Raw genomic sequence first — 20,023 nt, 5'->3', positions numbered from 1 at the left:
ACTGAGAGTGAAATTAGGAAAACAACACCTCACAATAGCATCCCCCAAAAAAGAAATACCTAGGAATCAGTCTAACGAAGGAAGTAAAAGACCTCTATATTGAAAACTACAGTAATCTGAAAAAGGTTATCAAAGAGGATATCAGAAAATGGAAAAATATCCCTTGTTCTTGGGTAGGAAGAACCAGTATAGTGAAAATGGCCATACTTCTAAAACTCTTATACAAATTTAGTGCAATCTTGCTCAAAATTCCAACAGCATATCTCGCAGAATTAGAGAAAACAATCCTAAAATTTATTTGGAACCAGAAGAGACCTAGAATAGCAAGCGCAATTCTGGGCAACAAAGGTAAGGCAGGGAGCATCACAATCCTTGACTTGAAATTATACTACAAAGCTACTATGATAAAAACAGGATGGTCCTGGCAAACAAAAACAGACCCGAGGATCAGTGTAACAGATTAGAAAATGTAAAGACAACTCCAGACATACTCAACCACCTTATCTTTGACAAAGGAGCGAAACACTTTTCACTGGAAGAAAGATAGCCTTTTTAACGAATGGTCTGGAAAAACTGGCTATTCACATGCCAAAGATTAAATGGGCCCATATCTTTTACTATGCACTAAACTAAAGTTGGAATGGATCAGTGATCTAAATATTAAAACAGAAACTCTAAATGTGCTAGAAAATAGAATAGGTAGAAGTCTTGAAGACATGGGTGTAGGCAAAGACTTTATGAACTTTACGAACTTGATTGCACAGGAACTATCACAAAGAATCAATACCTGGGATGTCATCTTATTAAAAAACTTTCACAGCAGAAGAAATCACCAACAGAGTGAAGAGAGAACCCACAGAGTGAGAAAAAATTTTTGCCAGCTGTTCTTCAAAGGATTACTATCTGGAATATATAAAGAATTCAAAAAAAATCAGACTCCCACTTTAAATACCCAGTCCAAAAATGGGCATCTGAAATGAATAGACACTTCTCAGAAGAAGAAGTAGAAACAGCAAATAAATATGAAAAAATGTTCAGCATCTTGGGTCATTCAAAAGATGCAAATTAAAGCAAAATCTTTTTTTTAAATCCCAACACTTTGTCTTTGTATTTTTTTTACTGTTGTGTGAATTTCTTGTACAGGGCTCATCTGTTATCCTGAGGATATAATGTTACATCTACATATTTATTTCTATATATTTGACCTCCCACAATTTTATTAGAATTTGTATAGGTCTTCATATTTTGCATTTCATCCGGTTTGGAGTTTCTTAAACTTCTTGGATATTTTTCTAAATAATTTGCATTAAATTTCAGATGCTTTTTGATATTTTAGTTTTTCCTATTCTTTTCTGTCCTTACCTTCTGGGACTACTGTTATGCACATGTTAGTATCCCTGATGGTATCCAGTAGCTCTCTGAAACTTTATTCATCCTTTATTTTCTTTGTTCTTTGTGGTTTTTAAACTCAACTGACTTATTTTCAAGTTCAGTGGTCCTTTCTTCTACCTGCTCAAGACTGTTTTTGAGCCCTTCTAGAGGTTTTTGTCATTGTTGTTCATTGTAGTTTTCTACATTATAATTTGTTTGCTTTTTATAATTTTTTGGTTTCATTTTTATATTCACTATTTGTGGAGAAATCATTCTCATACTTTTCTGTAATTCTTTAGAGAATTTTTAAAAAATTTAAATACACAGGTGTTTTTCGTCATGGCTGATAGCCTGACCAGCTGTCAGATTGATAGCCTGACAAGCTCCCAGGGGTTGCGGGGTGACCTGATGAAGGGGATGAAAGAATAATATACAAAGAACAAGGAATAAAGAACGATAGTTTATTACTTCTGAGGGGCTGGGACTTGATCTTTAGCTCTCTCCTTGATAGAGACTGCTTGATCTTAGTTCTGTCATGGCTAAAGCAATGGGCTCTCAATTAGTCAATATTTATGATTATACAAGGTAGCAAGGGGGCGTGAAGGCAAATGTAAGGAATACCAGAACTAATGCACTTAATGAGCCAGGTTGTAAAAATGGGAGTAATTATGTATGCTTGTGAAGGACAGCTCACAGTTGACAAGGCACCCATACTATCTACCTGCATTATCTTTGCTAATGTTTGATCTTGGAGAATGGTTGCACAGAGTCGTAATTCCTCAGCTGTAGTGTTTCCTTGCTATAGAGACGTCACAGCCTCATCCATTATTGAGCCCTCAATTGTGACCACTGGCATAGGGAAGTCTTTCTTGCTTGATGAATTCATTATTGGTGTACAGGAACACTTGATTTTTGTGTTCTGATTTTGTATCCTGTTACATTGCTGAATTTGGTTATTCAGGGAGTTCCTTGGTAAAACTTCTTGGGTCTTCTAAGTAAAGGATTTTCAAGTAATAATTTCAAATAATAATTTTATTTCTTCCTTTCCTATAGTTATCTCTTATCTCTTTCCCTTGCCTGATTGCTGTTTGCAAGTTGTATGTCAGAGAGAGTAGTGATAATGAATATCCTTATCTTGTTCCTAATTTTACATAAAATTTTAATTTTATAATGCTTTCAGATTCTTTCCTTGTAATATGATGTTAGCTGGTGGATTTTCATGAATAGCTTTGTCAGCTTTAATTATAAGATTGAGATATGGTCCTTCTATACCTATTTTCATCACAGTTTTTATCATTAGTGGGTGTTGGATTTTGTTAAAAGGTTTTTTTTGTATGTATTGATGTGATCATCTGTTTTTTGTCATTGCATCTGTTTATGTGGTATATAACATTTATTGATTTGAATATGTTGAGTCATCCTTGGAATGAAACCTACTTGATCATGCTCCTTTTGATGATTTGTTGTAATCTATTTGGCAATATTTTATTGAGGATTTTTGTGACTGTGTTCATTAAAGAGATTGGCCTGTGGCTTTCTTATTTATTTGGATTTTTGTCTGGTTTTGGGATCAGACTGATGCTGGCTTCCAGGAATGAATTTGGAAGCACTCCTTCCCTTGGATTTCATTAGCGTTTGAGGAGTATTGATGTTATAATGTCCTTCAAAGTTTTGAGGAATTCAGGAATGAATCTATCAGGTCCTGGGCTTATCTTTGTAGGTTTTTAATTACTATCTCAGTTCCACTGCTTGATATTGGATTGTTCAGAAGTTTTCCATCTTCTTGGTTCAGTTTTGGTAATTCATACGAGTCTAGGAATCTGTCTATTCAAGATTTTTAAATTTGGTGGAGTACAGTTTTACATAGTATGGTAGTTACTAACAATCTTGGATTTTGGCAGTATCTGTTGTGATTTAGTCTTTTTCATTCCTAATTTTGTTAATGTGGATCTTTTCTCTCCTTGTAAGTTTGGCTAAGGGTTTATTTTGTTTATTTTTTCAGAGAATTCACCCTTCAATTTGTTGATTTTTTTTGTATTTATTTTTTGTCTCAATTTTATTAATTTCTGCTCAGACCTTTATGATTTCCCTTCTTATACTAGGCTTTGGTTTAGACTGTTGTTATTTTTCAGGTATTTTGAAGTTCGTCATTAGGTTATTTATTTGAGCTTGCTCTGTTTTTCTAATGTAAGCATTGCAGTAAATTTCCCTTTTAGGACTGCTTTTATTGTGTTCCAAAAATTCTGGTGTTTTGTCCTGGCATTGTCATTTGATTTCAAGAATTGTTTAATTTCTTCCTTGATTTCTTTTGTCACTCATTCAGTGTTCAAGAGTGTTATTAAGTCTCCAGGTGCTTATAAATTCTCTGTGGTTTCTTTTGTGATTAATTTCTAGTGTCAGTGTACTATGATCTGATAGTATACATGGGGTGATTTTGTTTCTTTAACATTTAAACAGGCTCTGTGGACTAGTATGTGATCTGTTTTAGAGAAAATTTCACGTGTTGCTGAGAAGAATGTGTATTCTGTGGTAGTAGGGTACACCACTCTAGATATGTGTATTTGTCCAAGTGTGCTTCAGCTCTGATATTTGATGATTTTGTTGTTGTTGTTGATCTCTTTGTGAAAGTGTGATATTGAGGTCACCCACTGATTATGCTGTTTATGTCTAGCAGTGCTTGTTTTATGAAATTAGGTGCTGCAAAATTTGATGTATATATATTTACAATTATCTCTACCTGTTGGATTTTTCCCTTTATTAATATGTAGTAACCTTTACTTTTTCTGATCAGTTTAGGTTTGAAGTTTACTTTGAGAATAAGATTGCTACTCTTGGGCTGGGGATTTAGCTCAGTGGTTTTGCCGCCTGCTGTGCAAGCACAAGGACCTGAGTTTGATCCCCGGTACCAAAAAAAAAAAAAAAAAAGATTGCTACTCTTGGTTGCTTTTTGTATCCTAGTCTATGAAATATTATTGTTTTCCATACTTTGATTTTTAGTTTATGAATATCTTTTTTGATATATAAGTTTCTTGAATGCAACAGAATGTTAGATTCTGTTTTTTGATTCAGTCTGCCAATGTGTGTCTTTCAACTGGGGAGTTAAGGCCATTAATGTTGACAGTTCTTACTAAAAGGTGCCTATTTATTCCTAATATTGTGTTCTTTTTCTGTTGATGACTCCTTTGTTTTAATTTCTTTTTTAAAATCTTTTGGTCTTGCTTGATGTATTCATTCATCTGATTGTTTGGCTTTGTTGGCTTTGTTGTCTGTCTAGGATATTCTTGAGTATTTTCTGGAGTATTGGTTTGTTGTTTATATATCTCTTAAGTTGTTCTTTTTCATGGAATGACCTTATTTCTCCATTTATTTTGAAAGAAAGTTTTCACTGGTCTCTTAACCTGGGTTGGAAGTTGTTTGCTTTTAAGGCTTGAAATATATCACTCCAGGCTTTCTTGGCCTTTAATGTTTGTGTTTTTGCTTTTCTCTGATAGCTTTTAAGGTTTTGTCTTTTTGTTGGACATAAGGAATTTTGACTAAAATGTGTTCTCTGGAGCTTCTTTTTTCATCATAGTTGGTATTCTATAGGCTTTCCTTGCCTGTATGTTCAAATCTTCCCTTAGTCCCAGAACGTTTTTTGTTATATCTGTAAACATTTTTTTTTTTTATACTGGGGATCGAACTCAGAACCTTGCGCTTTTGAGGCAGACATGCTGCCACTGAGCTAAATCCCTGGCCCTAAACAGATTTTTTTATTCCATATGTGCTGTTTTCTAATTTCTCTATAACTAATTAGCCTTATGCTAGTTTTCTTAGCACCATTTAGTGGCTGTTTAAGTTTTTTTGTTCTCTCTTCATTTTTAAGACTTCTCTGAGTACAGTGGCAGTTTGGTTCATGAACACTTTTGTTTGCAAACAATTTCGTTTATAAACAGAAGTATTTAGCAGAATTTTGGTTGTTTGTGAACTCTGTATTGTGTGACAAGCACAACCACAGTCATCTTTCTCGCATAAACGTGTTCATCTTTTCCAGAATTGTAAAACGAATTAAGTTTGTGAACCAAGGTACCACTGTAATTAGTCTTGATTTTCCATTTTGTTCTCGATTTTAGAAACCTCTTTATATTGGTCATTTTTGCAATATATAAGAGCTATACAATTTTTAAACTTCAGTATTTCTTTCTGACACCTTTTTATGGCATCTGTATCTTTGGTAAATTTGTCATTCAGATTTTGAATTGTTCTGGTCAGCTCTTCCTATTTTTTGTTTCTTCTGTATCCAGATTGGTCATTTTGTATGTTCCATTATATTTGTTATGTCCTCTTTGAACTAACTAAGTTTCATTAGTTCTTCCTTAATCAGTTTGGACCTTCCTTAGTCAGCTCTGCTACCTGGTATTTGTTTTCCTCTCTGTGTTTCCTGAATCTGCTTTAGGAGCGTTAGGAGACTTTGGGTGCCTTTAGTTTTCTTATTTTCCTGTGTGTATATTATCATGAGTGGATGTTGATGTTTTTCAAAGGATTTTTCTGCTCCTATTGAGATGATTGTGTGATATTCTTCCTTACTTATGTTTATGAGATGTATTGCACTTACTGAGCTAAAAATGTTGAACCATCCTTTGACCCCAAGATGAAGCCAACTTGGTCATGATGTATGGTTTTTTTTTAATGATTTGTTGCATTCTATTTGCCAGTAGTGTATCTTGTTGAGGATTTTTGCATGTGTTTTCATCAACAAGATTAGCTTTTAGTTTTCTTTCCTTCTTAAGGTCTTGTTTGGTTTTGGACTCAGGGTAATGCTCACTTCCAGAAATTAGTTTGTTAGTACTATTTCCTTTTCAATTTTATTGAAGAATTTGAGGAGTATTGGCACTAGATCTTTCCTTAGGCTCTGGAAGAATTCTGCAGTGAAGCCATCAGGTCTTAGGCCAGTGATGGAGAAGCTTTTAGAGCTTTCAGTGATACAAACAGCCTGGTGCAGCACATGTGCCGTAGGTTTGCCACCGCTGTCCTAGGCTTTTCTTTTCCGTTAGAGTTTTTATTACAGCGTCTGTTTCTTTGACTGCTTTTCTATTCTATTTTTTATATCTTCTTGGTTCATTTTTGGTAATTCATATTTGTCTGTGAATTTCTCAGTTTCTTCTAGGTACTCTGATGGTTTAGAATGTAAGTTTTGAAGTAGTTTTTATGGTACTTTAGATTTTGGTGGTATTGTGATTTTTACCTTCTCCATTTTTTATTGCATCGATAGGGATTTTATCTTTCCTTTTTTTTGTTGTTGGTAAGTTTGGCTAAGAGTTTATCAATTTTGTTAATCATTTGAAAGAATCAATTCCTTGATAACTTTGCTTCCATTATCATCTGATTCTAGTAACTTTTTTGTTTTATTTTTATCAGTACACATTTGCAGTACATAATGATTACATTCACCATGTTTATGTAATTTCTGTGGTTTTTCTTGCTATTGATTTCTAGCTTTATTCCACTATAACTTAATAGCATGCAAGAGATTATTTCAGATCTCTTGTATTTATTTAAGATTGCTTTATGATTTAAGATATGGTCTGTTTGTAAAAATTTCTTTATATTGCTGAGAAAAACCTGTATCCTGTTGTTGGATGAAACATTCTGCAGATATCTGTTAAGTTCATTTGTTCAGTACTGTGATTTAACTCTAATATCTCTTTGTTAATTTTTTGTCTGGTTGATTTAATTGTGCGATTGGGCTAAAGTCCTCTGCTATGATTGCATATTTCTGTCTGTCCTTTTATGTGCAGTAGTTTTTGTTTTATTAAGATGGGGGCAGCAACGTTTGGTGCATAGATACTTACAATTGTTATTTTTTCCTGTTGAATTGTTCTTCTGCCAGTATGTAGTGGCCAGCTTTTTCTCTTCTGACCACTTTTGGCTTGAAGTTTCCTGAGTCTGAAAATAAAATAGTTACTCTTACTTGCTTTCAGGCTGTGAATGCGTGGAATATTATTTTCCATCCTTTCACCTTTAATTTGTGAGCTCCTTTTTGGTTGATGTGTATCTCACGTCAAGTCACTCTTGGTTGACGTGTAAGTAGTATATGGTTGCATTTTGTTTTTTGATCCAGTCTGCCAGTGTGTAAGTTTTGATTGGGGAGTTAAGGCCATTGACAAAAAGCATTATTATTGTAAAGTGTTTCCAATATCCTGTCATTATATTATTTTCCCAGTGGTGATTCCTTTTTTTTTTTTCCCTGTTTGTTTTGGTTTTTGTTGTTGTTGTTGTTCATTTGTTTAAGTTTTCTCCTGGTTAGATGTATACTTTCCTTTTTGCTCTTTGGTGCTAGTGGCCTCCCTATCTCTGTCAAGGTTTCTCTTAAGTATTTTCTGCAATGGTTGTTTAATGCTCATGTATTTCTTTAGAATTTCTTTGTCATGAAAAATCTTTACTTCTCCCCTGTCAATTTTGAAGGCTTATTTTGGGTTTTAGAAGCCTGAGTTCAAAATTGTTTTCTTTTAGGGCTTGAAAAACCTCTCTCTGTTTTCCTGGTCTTTAACACATTTCCACCAGCTTGAACCACGAGGGGTACATGTATGACTGCCCTCAGGTGGCTTGTACCACTGGTGGTACAAATGGATCTAATCAGCTTTATTAGTTTTTTTAATAATAAAATTAATAAGTTTATAAATAGACCAAATCTAGTTGCTTGAATTTGAATAATTACTGCCCAAATATTAACTATTCATATCAATTGCAAAACTATATAGTAATCAACAAATTTATTTTTGAGTAATTTATATCCATGGCATTTCTTCACAGGTTTGTGGTTTATCAAAAATTAAGTCTCTAAATTTTTTTTTTTTTCCCCACCGGAGATCGAACTCGGGATCTTGCACTTGCGAGGCAGGCGGCAGAACCACTGAGCTAAATCCCTGGCCCAAGTCTCTAAATTTTAACATGGAAGTCTTACAAGTCCCATTGCTGGTGTGTATAATATGCATTTACAACTGCTGTACCACAAATTAGCTACATTACAAGTTTTTAAATCATTTTAATATTTTCCTCAAGGAACTACTGTAATATGATGACATCTGGTCTGCTAAATGAATGGTTTTCTTTGCATTATTTTAATCAAAGACCCCCTGAGAAGTAGAACAAGCTGCCGGATGGGATAGTCATGGATGTACCACACCAGTGGTTCAAGTTGGTGGAAATAATCAAATTCAAATCGGAGCTACCTGGCAATGAAACATATGAATTATACCCCCTAGTGTGAACATGTTTTGTGTTGAAAATCCATAGTTATTCTGATATACTTGATGCTTTTCTAGGTTACTTGATGCTTTTAGGTTACTTGATGCTTTTCTCTAACAGCATTTAGTATTCTCTCCTTTTGTTGAATTTGTGGAATTTTGATCATAATGTGTCATTGAGAGGTTCTGTCTGGTCATGGCTATTTGAGGTTCTTTATGCCTCTTGTACTTGAATATTTAATTCTTTCCCTAGATCCAGAAAGTTTCCTTATAATTTTTTTTTACTTTTTGAATATCTTCTAATTTTTCCTTCATTCTTAAAATTCTGCTTTTTTTTTTTTTGAGTTGTCTAGCAGCTATTAGAACTAGATTGCATGGTGTCTTTGTTTTTAGGCTATCATTGAGTTTATGATCTTCTACATCCACTTTGTCTTCAGTTCTGACACCCTGCCTTCATATTAGTCAAATCTGCTAGTATACTTTTTATTGAATTTTTTATATCTTATATTTCTCCTTGCTTTCTTTTCATATCTTGTATTGTCTTAGCTCAGTCAACTTATTCTTTCTTTTTCTAAGCTTGTTGAACATTTGTTAGCAAAATATTTTCTCTGTTTAGTAAAATCCTCTTTAAGTTCACTAAACATCTTATGAAATTGCCTAGATGTTTCTTCTTTGAGCTGTTCAAACATTTTAACCATTGTTTTTTCAGTTCTTTGCCTGTAACATCCTTGCCTTCATTGTCTGGAACATCAGCCTTTGAGGGAGTGAGGGGTAAGAGTTTTCGGAGGCATCTTATTGCCTTGCTTGCTGATATTTCTATTGTTTTTGTGCTTCAAGTTGAAGATCTGTTAGGGTAGAGAAACTCTGTCCCTACTGTGTAGATTTTTCTCTTTTTTAAAAAAATTAACTTTATTGGTACATTTTAGATATACAGTATGATCATATTCATCATTGGGAATTTGTACCTGTACATGATATATCTTAGTTCTTATTTTTTCCCATTCCCCTTCCCTTCCTTTCATCCCTTCCTATTAACAAAAATTTGTTTCTATTTTTTCCTTATTACTTTTCTTTCCCTTCTTTTGCTTTCCCCCATCCCCCCTACTTCCCCTTCCCTTGAACCTTGGCTTCCTAGTTCACATTATTTGTTATATATTTTGGCCCTCATTTACACTTTCAGTTTCTCACACCAGAGAAACAATTTGGTATTTACACATGTGTGGCCAATTTATTTCACTTAAGCGTATGGCCTCAATGTGCATCCATTTAGCTATAATTGTCTGTAGTTTATCATTATTTATGGCTGAGTAATACTCCATTTTATATTTAAAAAAACCCACATGTTCTTTATCCAGTCACCAGTTGAGGGGCATTTGGTTTGTTTTCCAGATTTAGCTATTACAAGCTGTGCCGCTATAAACATGGGTGTACATATATCACTGTGGTATGATGCTTTTAATTCTTTTGAGAGGATAGATACCCAGTAGGGGAATAGCTGGGTCAAAAGGAACTTCTAATCCTAAATTTCCACAGTAGTTGCACCAGTCTGCATGCCCACCAACAGTGAATGAGGGTTTCTTTTCCCCACAGCCCTTTTCCCCACCCCCCAACCATTTATTATTGCTTGATTTCTTGATAGCAGCCATTCTTTCTGGGGTGAGGTGGAATCTCAGTGTTCTTTTCATTTGTATCTCTTGAATGACCAGTGATGCTGTTTTTTTATATGTTTATTTGCTGTTTCTACTTCTTTGTCTGAAAAATGTCTGTTCATTTCACATGCCCATTTTTGGATTGGGTCTTTAAATTAGGGGGTTGATTTTTTTAAGTTCTTTATATATTCTAGGTAGTAGTCCTTTGTCTGAGGAACAGCTGTTAAAAGTTTTTCCCCCATTGTGGGTTGTCTCTTCACTCTGTTGCTGGTTTCTCTTGCTATGTGGAAGCATTTTAATAAGATGAGGTCCCAGTTCTTGGCTTCTTTGTGCTAGTTCCCATGTAACTGAGGTTTTGTTCATAAAGTCTTTTCCTACACCAGTGTCTTCAAGAGTTCTACCTAACCTATCTTCTAGCAGGTTTAGTGTTTCTGTTTTAATATTTAGATCTTTGATCCATTTCCATTTTAGTTTAGTGCATGGTGAGAGATATGGGTCTACTTTTAATCTTGGGCAAGTTGAAACCCAGTCCTTCCAGCACCATTTATTAAAGAGGCAATCTTTTCTCCAGTGAGGGTGTTTGTCTCCCTTGTCAAAGATGAGGTAGTTGAGCATGTCTGGAGATTTTCCTATATCTTCTAATCTGTTCCATTGATCCTTGGTCTGTTTCTTTGCCAGTACCATGCTGTTTTATCACAGTAGCTTTGTAGTATAGTTTCAAGTTGGGGTTGTGGTACCCCCTGCCTTGTCTTGGTTGCCTAGAATTGCTTTTGCTATCATCATCATCATCATCATCATCATCATCATCATCATCATCATCATTATCATCGAGAACATCATACACTCTGACCAAGTGGGATTCATCCCAGGGAAGCAAGGATGGTTCAACATACATTAATCAATCAATGTCATACACCGTATTATCAGAGTCAAGGACAAACCATATCATCTCAATTGATGCAGAAAAAGTATTTGACACAATCCAACACCAATTCATGATAAAAACTCTACAGAAAATTGGAATAGATGGTCTTTATCTCAACCTGATAAAAGCCATCTACAAAAAACCAACAACCAACATCATAGTAAATGGTCAGAAACTGAAATCTTTTGTGCTAATATCAGGAACATGACAAGGATTCCCACTATCTCTATTCCTGTTCATTATAGTTCTGGAAACATTAGCCATAGCAATTAGACAAGAGAAAGAAAAAGAATAAAGGTAGGAAATGAAGTTAAATTGTCATTCTTTGAGGATGAAATGATACTCTATATAGAAGATCCCAGAAACTCCACCAAAAGACTTCTAAACTTAATAACCAAATTCAGTAGAGTAGCTGGATACAAGGTCAACCCTCAAAAATCAGTAGCCTTCTTGTACAGGAAGAACATACTCACTGAGAGAGAAATTGGGGAAACAGTTCCTTTCACAATAGCATCTCCCAAAAGAGAAATATCTAGGAATCAATCTAACAAAGGAAGTAAAAGACCTGTACTCTGAAAACTACAGCACTCTGAAAAAAGAAATCAAAGAGGATATCAGAAAATGCAAAGACATCCCTTGTTCTTGGGTAGAAAGAACCAATATAGTGAAAATGAACATACTTCCAAAACTGTTACATAGCTTCAATGCAATCCCAATTGAAATTCCAACAGCATATTTCACAGAGATAGAGAAAAGAATCCAAAAATTCATTTGTTTAGATCTCTTTGGTTACAATCTGTCTCCGTGTGATGTGTCATTGTTTTGAGTTGTTTTTATATTTATATTCCTCTTCAGCATACTCAGTGTAATATTTGTGGGTCTAGCCACCATAAAGAGAGAAGATGAACCACAGTAATATTGATTACACAAAGACAGATCATATACATATTGGCATGCAGAAAAAAACAATAGCAGCAACTACTCCTCTATTTGCAATAGGAAAGAAATGGGTAATAATAATAGAGTCAGAGATAAATCTGACATATACAAACCAATAAAAGCTATACTTGTACCACCCTTATCAACAGAAAACATTTATGATGATATAGATACAAAGAGTCAATATTGACATACAGTAAATGTCTACTAAATTCAACAACTATACCACCATTAGCAATAGAAAAGAGTTCAGCAGTAAGAGCATTTAATCATCTCAATGGTTAAAAAAATCAATGAAGCTTAATTGGAATACTAATGAAAAAGAAGGGATATAGAAAGTGGAAAATAAAAGAAGTGACATTTGAGAAAAGGAAGATTGGAAGCAGGAGAAAAAAGTGAAATAATAGTTTGAAGAAGAAAAAGTAGAATTAGGTAAAAGTAAAAAAAGAACAAAAAGAAAAATATGGAAAAGCATAAAATAGCAAAAGAAAGAAAGGAGGAATAAAAAAACTGATTGAGTCCCCAAAATTCCTCTGTCTTTTCGGATGAGTGATTTCCTTCCAGGGGCCATTTTGTTGGAATCCATATATGGGAGAAGAATAATGAGTCACAACTAAGGCCTATTTTGTTTCTTTGCCCATTTTGTGTGTGTGTGTGTGTGTGTGTGTGTGTGAGTGTGTGTATACTGAGTCCTACTCTGCCTTTCCTGCTGTGAGGGGCCAATGAATGATATGGTTTCTGCCCTAGGGCTATATTCATCTCAGGGGCTTTCATGTCCATCCCCCTCTGTGTGCCCCATGTTGCTATCTCTGCCTGCCTCTGTGCCCTTTGAGCGTGTGATGTGCTCCTGGTGCCCCCTATTCGAGGCACTTGTCTCCTTATACATTTGGGGTGTGGAAACTACCAGAGCCCCCTTTTCCCTCTACTCCAGAGGGCTCTGGGTCCATATATCCCCAGGGTGTGTAACCATTGGAGGTCAGGCATATCCCTGGTAATGTTTTCAGGTGGGGAAAGCAAACAGCACCATGTTCTGTACTGGTTGTAGGTAGTGAGAGGGCAAGTGAAGCAGTTCCCTGGACTTACAGTGTCATGATTTTTAGACCCAACCCCCTCAGAAAACCATTTGTGACCAGCTTGTCTTCTCTCTGCAGAGAGTAGGAGCACTGTGTCCTTTTTGACCTGAGCTCACTGCTGCTTAAATTTCTACGGGGGTTCTATGACTAGCCTCCCCGTCTCTGCAGCTGCCTCCTGTTGCCAACTCCCATGCAGTCACTGGTAGGGTGGCTCCAGAAATCCTAAAGTGTAGTTGTTCTGTAACTTCTGATTTCCAAAGTAGCCCAGTTTTAAACATTTAACCCTTCCCCAAATGACTCTTTAATTAATCACTCCCCGAATGGCTGGCTGGCCTTGTATGTCTTCTTCAGCTCTAACCTGCCATGCAGGAGTCACTTGGAGTAACTTTCTGGGTAAAACCCTATGCTGTATTTGTAGCTCACAACAATGATGGGCTTTTCTTGAAGTTAGCTCTGCCAGTTTGTAGTTTTTCCCCCGAGGCTGGTAACCTTCTCAGGCCTTACTTTGTGGACCCTGTGCCTGGGAGGCCACATTAGTGTTTCAGAGTGCTTTGTTCTTTCTTTCTGGGTTGTCTTTAGTTTCTCTGTAATATCTAGTTTTCTTGTCACTGTTTCCGGATTCCCAGACCACTTTTTCCTTTTCTCTTTACTAAGTTTTGCAAGTGTCTGGATTCCAGGTCCAAGAGAGGCTGTGAAATGTGCCAGTTTTCACTCTGCCATTTTCTCTCCTTTGGGGGGGAGGGGCACAGTACTGGGGATTGAACCTTGGGCCTTCACACTGTGCTACATCCCCAGCATCACTCCCCCCGCCCCTTTGAAACAAGGTCTTAGTTGCCCAAACTAGGCTCAAACTTTCAATCCTCCTGACTCAGCCTCCCAGTGCTGAGGATTATAGGTATGTGCAATCTTGCCCTGCTTGCATGTTGTTTTTGAATTATCATAAAGTTGAAAAATTGTTAACTTGAACCCTCCAAAGTCCATGACCTGTTTGTATTTTAAATAGCTGATTTAAATTTAAAGTTGAGTACCTATCCTCGGGTAGTTTTTATTGACCCCCTCCCCCCATTTCACATACTTTATCATTTCTTTGTATGTTTCTTAGTTTTTTTTCTTGAGAATGACACATTTTAAGTAAATGTGACAGCTCTGAAATCAGAACTGCAATCCATTCCATGCTTATTTGTTGCTGCTTCTAGTTTTTGTTCATTGATTACAGAACTAATTCTGTGTTCTTCGTATATGGCCCCTGAAGTTTCTCCTTAGTTTAGCGGTCAGCTAATGATTAGACAGATTTCCTTTAATGCCTGGAACCAGTAAATCTCCTACTCTTTGCCAAGTGACTGTGTGTTTGGGGCACACCTCCAATACTAAGCCAGGAAGTTTACAACTCTCCCTTAACCTTCATTTCCTGCTTGGGCATAGCTTCAAGGTCAAATAGAAGTGAGAGATAACACTATTTTTAGGTCTTTCCCAAACAGTGCATGACACTTTCTGTATGTATAGTGTTCTAATTTGCCAGAAATATGGCAAATATTTTCAGAGTCCCTATAGACACCTCATTCCCAAGCTTTTAATTTTAAGGTTTTTGGTTCAACTCTTATTTGTCCCAGCTGTTAAATCACACACATTGCCTCAGTATAAACATTTGCCTGTGATGGTTTCTTCAGACATTCCTTCCTTCAGCCTCCTGCTCTGAGGTGAACTCTTTGAGCATTGGATAAGAGTCAGAGAGTCACCACCCAGGTCAGATAATGATTATTCATTGGGAATGAGGCTTTGAAAGAGTTCCAGCTTGGTTTCGGTTGTTTTGCGGGCTGCAGAGCTGCCCTGGCAATGTGAAATCACAAGTAAAAACTCTACAAGTGATTATTCTTAACAAGAGTCTAGATTTTTTCTTAAATCTTTCCTGGGAATTTCAGAACCCTCAGATACAGTCATGCGTTGCTTAAAGAGGGATATATTTTGAGAAATGTGTTGTTAGGCAATTTCATCATTTTGTGACCCATCAAAGAATGTACTTACACAAACGTGAATAGTATAGGTCAATAGCTCAACATGGCCTCTTGATGTAATCAAGAGGCATAGTAAACATGAGATGTGTAAAGCTGCTGCTGTCATTAACAGGGCATAATGTTTTAGAGTAGTATGTTCTGAAATAGAGTATGTTCATGATAGAGTATAGGATAGTAAATAAAAAGACCAGTAGTATACTTGTTTATTAAAATAATAATTATTACAAATGTCATGCGCTGTATATAATTGTATGTGCTGTATACTTTTATATGTTTCAATCATCACTATATTATCTGATGTATACTTTTAATGCTATAAGTTGGCAACACAGTAGGTTTTACCCAGCATTACTATAAACACATGAATAATACTTTCAGTAATTTTAATCATACGGGACTACCATTATTATGCAGTCTGTGGTTGATGAAATGTCATTATTCTGTGCTTTGCAGGTGATTTTTGACAGAATTTTTTTTATCAGGTTTTGGTTTTTTTGTTTGTTTTTGCTCTTATGGAGTGGCAAATGTTTGAAGGTCCTTACTCTGCCATTTTTACTGACCTTTTAAATCCATTTCCTCTTGAGTAGGCTTTGGTAGTTTCTGTATTTCAAGGAATTTGTCCATTTTTTGTAAGTTGTTGAATTTATGGGCATAAAATTCTTATTTTCTTCCCACAATTCACTAACTCATTTGGCAACAGGTTTTGTTTTCACTTGAAATATTTTCCTTTTCCTCATATGTAGTAAAATGTTCTAAGATGATCTCTTCTTTATGATATCACACATTCTTTCTTGTTCAGTGTGTTTGCCTTTCAGTTAGAAACCTGTCTTCAAAGATAAATGTCCAGCCTATAGGGTTGCTTCAGAATTGACTGAGATTAATTCGTATGTATTTGTGTGTGTGTGTGTGTGTGTGTTTGATGAGCCCAAATTCTAGGTTCATAATATAAGTAATGAAAATCTGGGGGAAAAACTTTGAAGTTATTTTTTATGACTATTTTAAAGTGTTTCTTTAAAAATTTTGTTTTCATTAATTTTATTGGTACATTTTAGGTGTACAGTATCCTGACATTCAGTATTGGGAATTTATACCTTTACATAATATATCTTGGTTCTTATTTTTTTCCCCATCCCCTGTCCTCTATTCAACCCCTCCACCCCTCCCTATTTACAAAACTTTGTTTCCATTTTTTTCCTTTTCTCATATTTATTCCTTTCCCTTCTTTCCTTTTCCCTACCCCTTCCACTTCCCTTTCCCCTTTAGACCTTTTCTTCCTATTTCACATTTATCTATTATACATTTTGATTCTTATTTACACTTTCAGTTTCTCACACCAGAGAAACTATTCGGTATTTACACATGTGTGTCTTATTTATTTCACATAAGAGTATGGCCTCAATGTGCATCCATTTAGCTATAAATATCTCTAATTTCTCATTCTTTATGGCTGAGTAGTATTCCATTTTATAAAAAAACCCACATTTTCTTTATCCAGCCTCCAGTGTGCTTCTTAAAATTAATATAATATCTTTAAATGTCAGTAATAAATAGAGTAGAATCAATTTAGAAAATTAGTATTTTGCTTCACAGTATACATTTTTGTCTTGTCTTTCAATTACAAATCTTATGGGTTTTATTTTTATCTTTTAGGCAATCCTTTGTCACAGGATATTCTCAACTTATACCAGGACCCAGATGGAACCCGAAAGCTACTGAATTTCATGCTTGACAATCTTGCAGGTAACTAGTAATGACCAAGTAGTAAACTCTACAGATACTATTATTGACCACTATATCACAAGTTGCTTTTATAACTGCTTATGTTTGGCATTTTTGCTTTTAGTATACCCCATGATAGCAGAGCATTCTTTTCATATACTGATTGTTTTCTGTTTATTAAACAATATATTAGGACTTTTCATTATATTATCTTGTTTAGTTTTTCTAAGAACCTAAGTTGTACAGATTTGTACTTATATTTCACAGATGCGAATTTAGAGATTCACAGATTATTCATTTACATACAGCTAGTTGATGTTGGAGCTATGAATCTAAGATTGTCTTGCTCCTGGTCACAAAGATGTATAGTTATTAGCTGTTTGAATTTGGTGCAGATTATTTGGAACCTATACACTTTATACTTTTTTAAAAAAACAAATGAAATGACTATAGACACTAGATGTAGGGTTGTTTAACTTAAAGTTTTTCCACTTTTTGTGTGAAAGCACAACCATGCAACCATTCTGTTTTTCATTTTCAGTACAGTATTTGGTAAGTATATGAGTAGTCAACACTTTATTTTAAATAGACTTTTTGTTAAATGATTTTGTTTGCTTGTAGGCTAATAGACTGGACTAGGCTATGGTGTTTGGTAGGTTAGAGGTACTAAATGCATTTTTGACTTAGGGTATTTGCAGCTTAATGATAACCAGTACATAACACCAATGTAAATCAAGAAGCATGTGAAGTTTGATTCATTCATTGTGCATTTGTGGAAATTTTGCAAGCATGATTTTATATTAACCCAAGAGTTATGAGACTGAAATGGTTGTGTTCCAAATGCAAGTTGGGTATTAAATATTTTACTTAAATATATTTTTTGTTATTGTTGCTTTGGCTTTCAAAATATATGTAAAAGTGTGGAGATACTGCAGATATTTTTGTTGGTGTAATGTCTTTAAGATACAGTATTTTGAAAGAGCTTGGCTTCATGCTTCTATAAAGGGGCCCTTGTCACAATGTTTTGGCTATACTCTTTGAATTTCTCTCTGTCATGAAAGAGACCTTTCCTCTCATACAAGAAAAGTAAGATTTACAACAAGGAAAAAACATTTAATATCATCTAAAATGTTTTTGGCTAAAAGACTTAAAGTTGATTGATAAAAGAGAAATTAGTAAATTTATTACAGAGATCTTTTAGTAAAGAAATGGGAATATATGAAAGTTTAATCTACACATAATATGTGCATGCTATTTCCAGTTTGCATTAAAATATCTCTCTTGTTTGTATAGATATAGCCATTTAAATTGAGTGTGCAAGTAAGATATGTGTTTTAGATATAAGCTCTTTAGTGGTATGTATGTTGCATATCTTTTCCTATGCTATTTTTCTTGTGCTTGTCTTTTGATGAAAAGAACTTTTACTACAACTTAATGATGTCCTTCCTCTTTAAGAATTTTTTCATACCACATTAATGTGTCCTATATTATTACATAGAAATAGCACCATAAACTTACTAGAATTGATCTTTGTGTAAAGTAAGAGCTAAATTTAATTTTAATGACTTTTCCATATACATATAGTATTGATCCTGAGTCATTTATTGATGAGACCAGTTTTGGTGGTACTGGGGATTGAACCCGGTGAGTGCTGAACTACATTTCTGGCCCTTAGTTTGATCTCAAACTTGTGATTTTCCTAAGCCTCCTGAGTAGTTGGGTTTACAGACATGCATCACCATGCCTGTTTTTCAGTTCTTTGCCATAAATCAAGTGTCACTATATGGGTGGGTCTTTTTCTGAGTTCTCTGTTCTCTTCCATTAGTTTTTTTTCTCTCTCTTTTTTTTTAAAAATTTGGGACAGATTTTCACTGAGTTGCCCGTGTTGGCCTCAAACTTGCAATCCTCCTTCTTCACCTCCCCAGTTGCTGGGGTCATAAGAGTGTGCCACAACACCTGGTTTCTGCTAGTCTTTTGGGAAATGTAACAGTCTTTAATTATGATAGCTCTGTAAAACTTGAGCTCCTGTAGAGTAAATCTTCTCCTTTGATATGATTGCAACTAATCTTGGAAAGTTTTGTCCAAGTGATTTCTTTTACCTTGTATTTTTATTAAATTTTGAGAATTAAGTTTTCAAATCTCTCCTCTCTCCAAATAGATTGCATTGGACGAAATGACATGTATACAACATTGAGCCTGGTTCTGCCATTTATTTTGCAGTCTGTAGTTTCATTTAAGTTTTTGAACTCCCTATGTGTAGCCCAAGCTGTCCTCAACTCAGATCAATCTTCCTGCCTCCTAAGTGCTGGGATTATAGGTGTGTGCCACCACTCCCGGCTCAGCTAAGAGAATTTTTTTTTTTTTTTTTGGTACTGGGGATCGAACTCAGGACCTTGTGCTTGCGAGGCCGGTGGCAGAACCACTGAGCTAAATCCCCAGCCCATAGGAGAACTTTTGAATGAGTAGGTGTTGAATTTTATTAAATGCCTGTTCTCTACTGAGCATATAATTATATAAGCATATAATTTTATCCTGATATAACTGTATTGACTTTTTTTTAATGTGTTATATCACCTTTTATTCCTGGAATAAAACTAAATAGGTTGTAGTATATTATAAACTTTTTTATATATCCCTAGGGTTACATTAGTAATATTATACTTAGGATTGTTTGTATTTGTAAGTATGAGTCAGATTGGCTAGTAATTTCCTTTCTTCATTTTTCTTGTCAAGCTTTAATGTTAAAGCTATACTGGCTTCATAAAATTAGTTGAGAATTCTGTTATTTGGAAGAGTTTAAGATAAGTGCTTTTTCTTTCTTATATATCTCAGAGACTATATCTGGCCCTGAGGTTTCATTATAGGAAGTTTTTAATTACTGATTTAATTTCTTTAACTGTAGGAGTAGTCTCATTCTCATTTTATCAGTTTCTGAAAGTTGTGTTGTCTGGAAATTTGCACATTTTATCTAAATCTTCAAATTTATTGATATAAAGTTTAAACGTTCAAGGGAAATTTAGTGAAGTCACTTTTTCATTTGAGATATTAATTTATTTGTGTTGCCTCTGTACCTCATAGAAAGTCATGCCCTCAGGTATTCATTAATATTTTC

The 20,023-nt window shown here is 34.9% G+C and overlaps 1 protein-coding gene across 9 annotated transcripts in view; it reads left to right on the top strand.

Annotated features, from left to right (window-relative positions):
* The window catches only part of Cnot6l (CCR4-NOT transcription complex subunit 6 like), a 127,735-nt gene that overhangs the window by 55,385 nt on the left and 52,327 nt on the right, over positions 1–20,023 (top strand). For all 9 annotated transcript variants that reach the window (XM_013073355.3, XM_087215875.1, XM_087215877.1 and 6 more), the window contains one exon: positions 16,843–16,932. In XM_013073355.3, the coding sequence (XP_012928809.1) occupies positions 16,843–16,932 (90 nt within the window). The remainder of the gene's footprint in view (positions 1–16,842; positions 16,933–20,023) is intronic.

The sequence above is a fragment of the Heterocephalus glaber genome, unplaced genomic scaffold (assembly GCF_053883595.1).
Source record: "Heterocephalus glaber isolate CG9 unplaced genomic scaffold, H.glaber_assembly_v1.0 deba00001454, whole genome shotgun sequence".
NCBI lineage: Eukaryota > Metazoa > Chordata > Mammalia > Rodentia > Bathyergidae > Heterocephalus > Heterocephalus glaber.
This window is presented reverse-complemented; position numbering and strand designations above follow the sequence as displayed.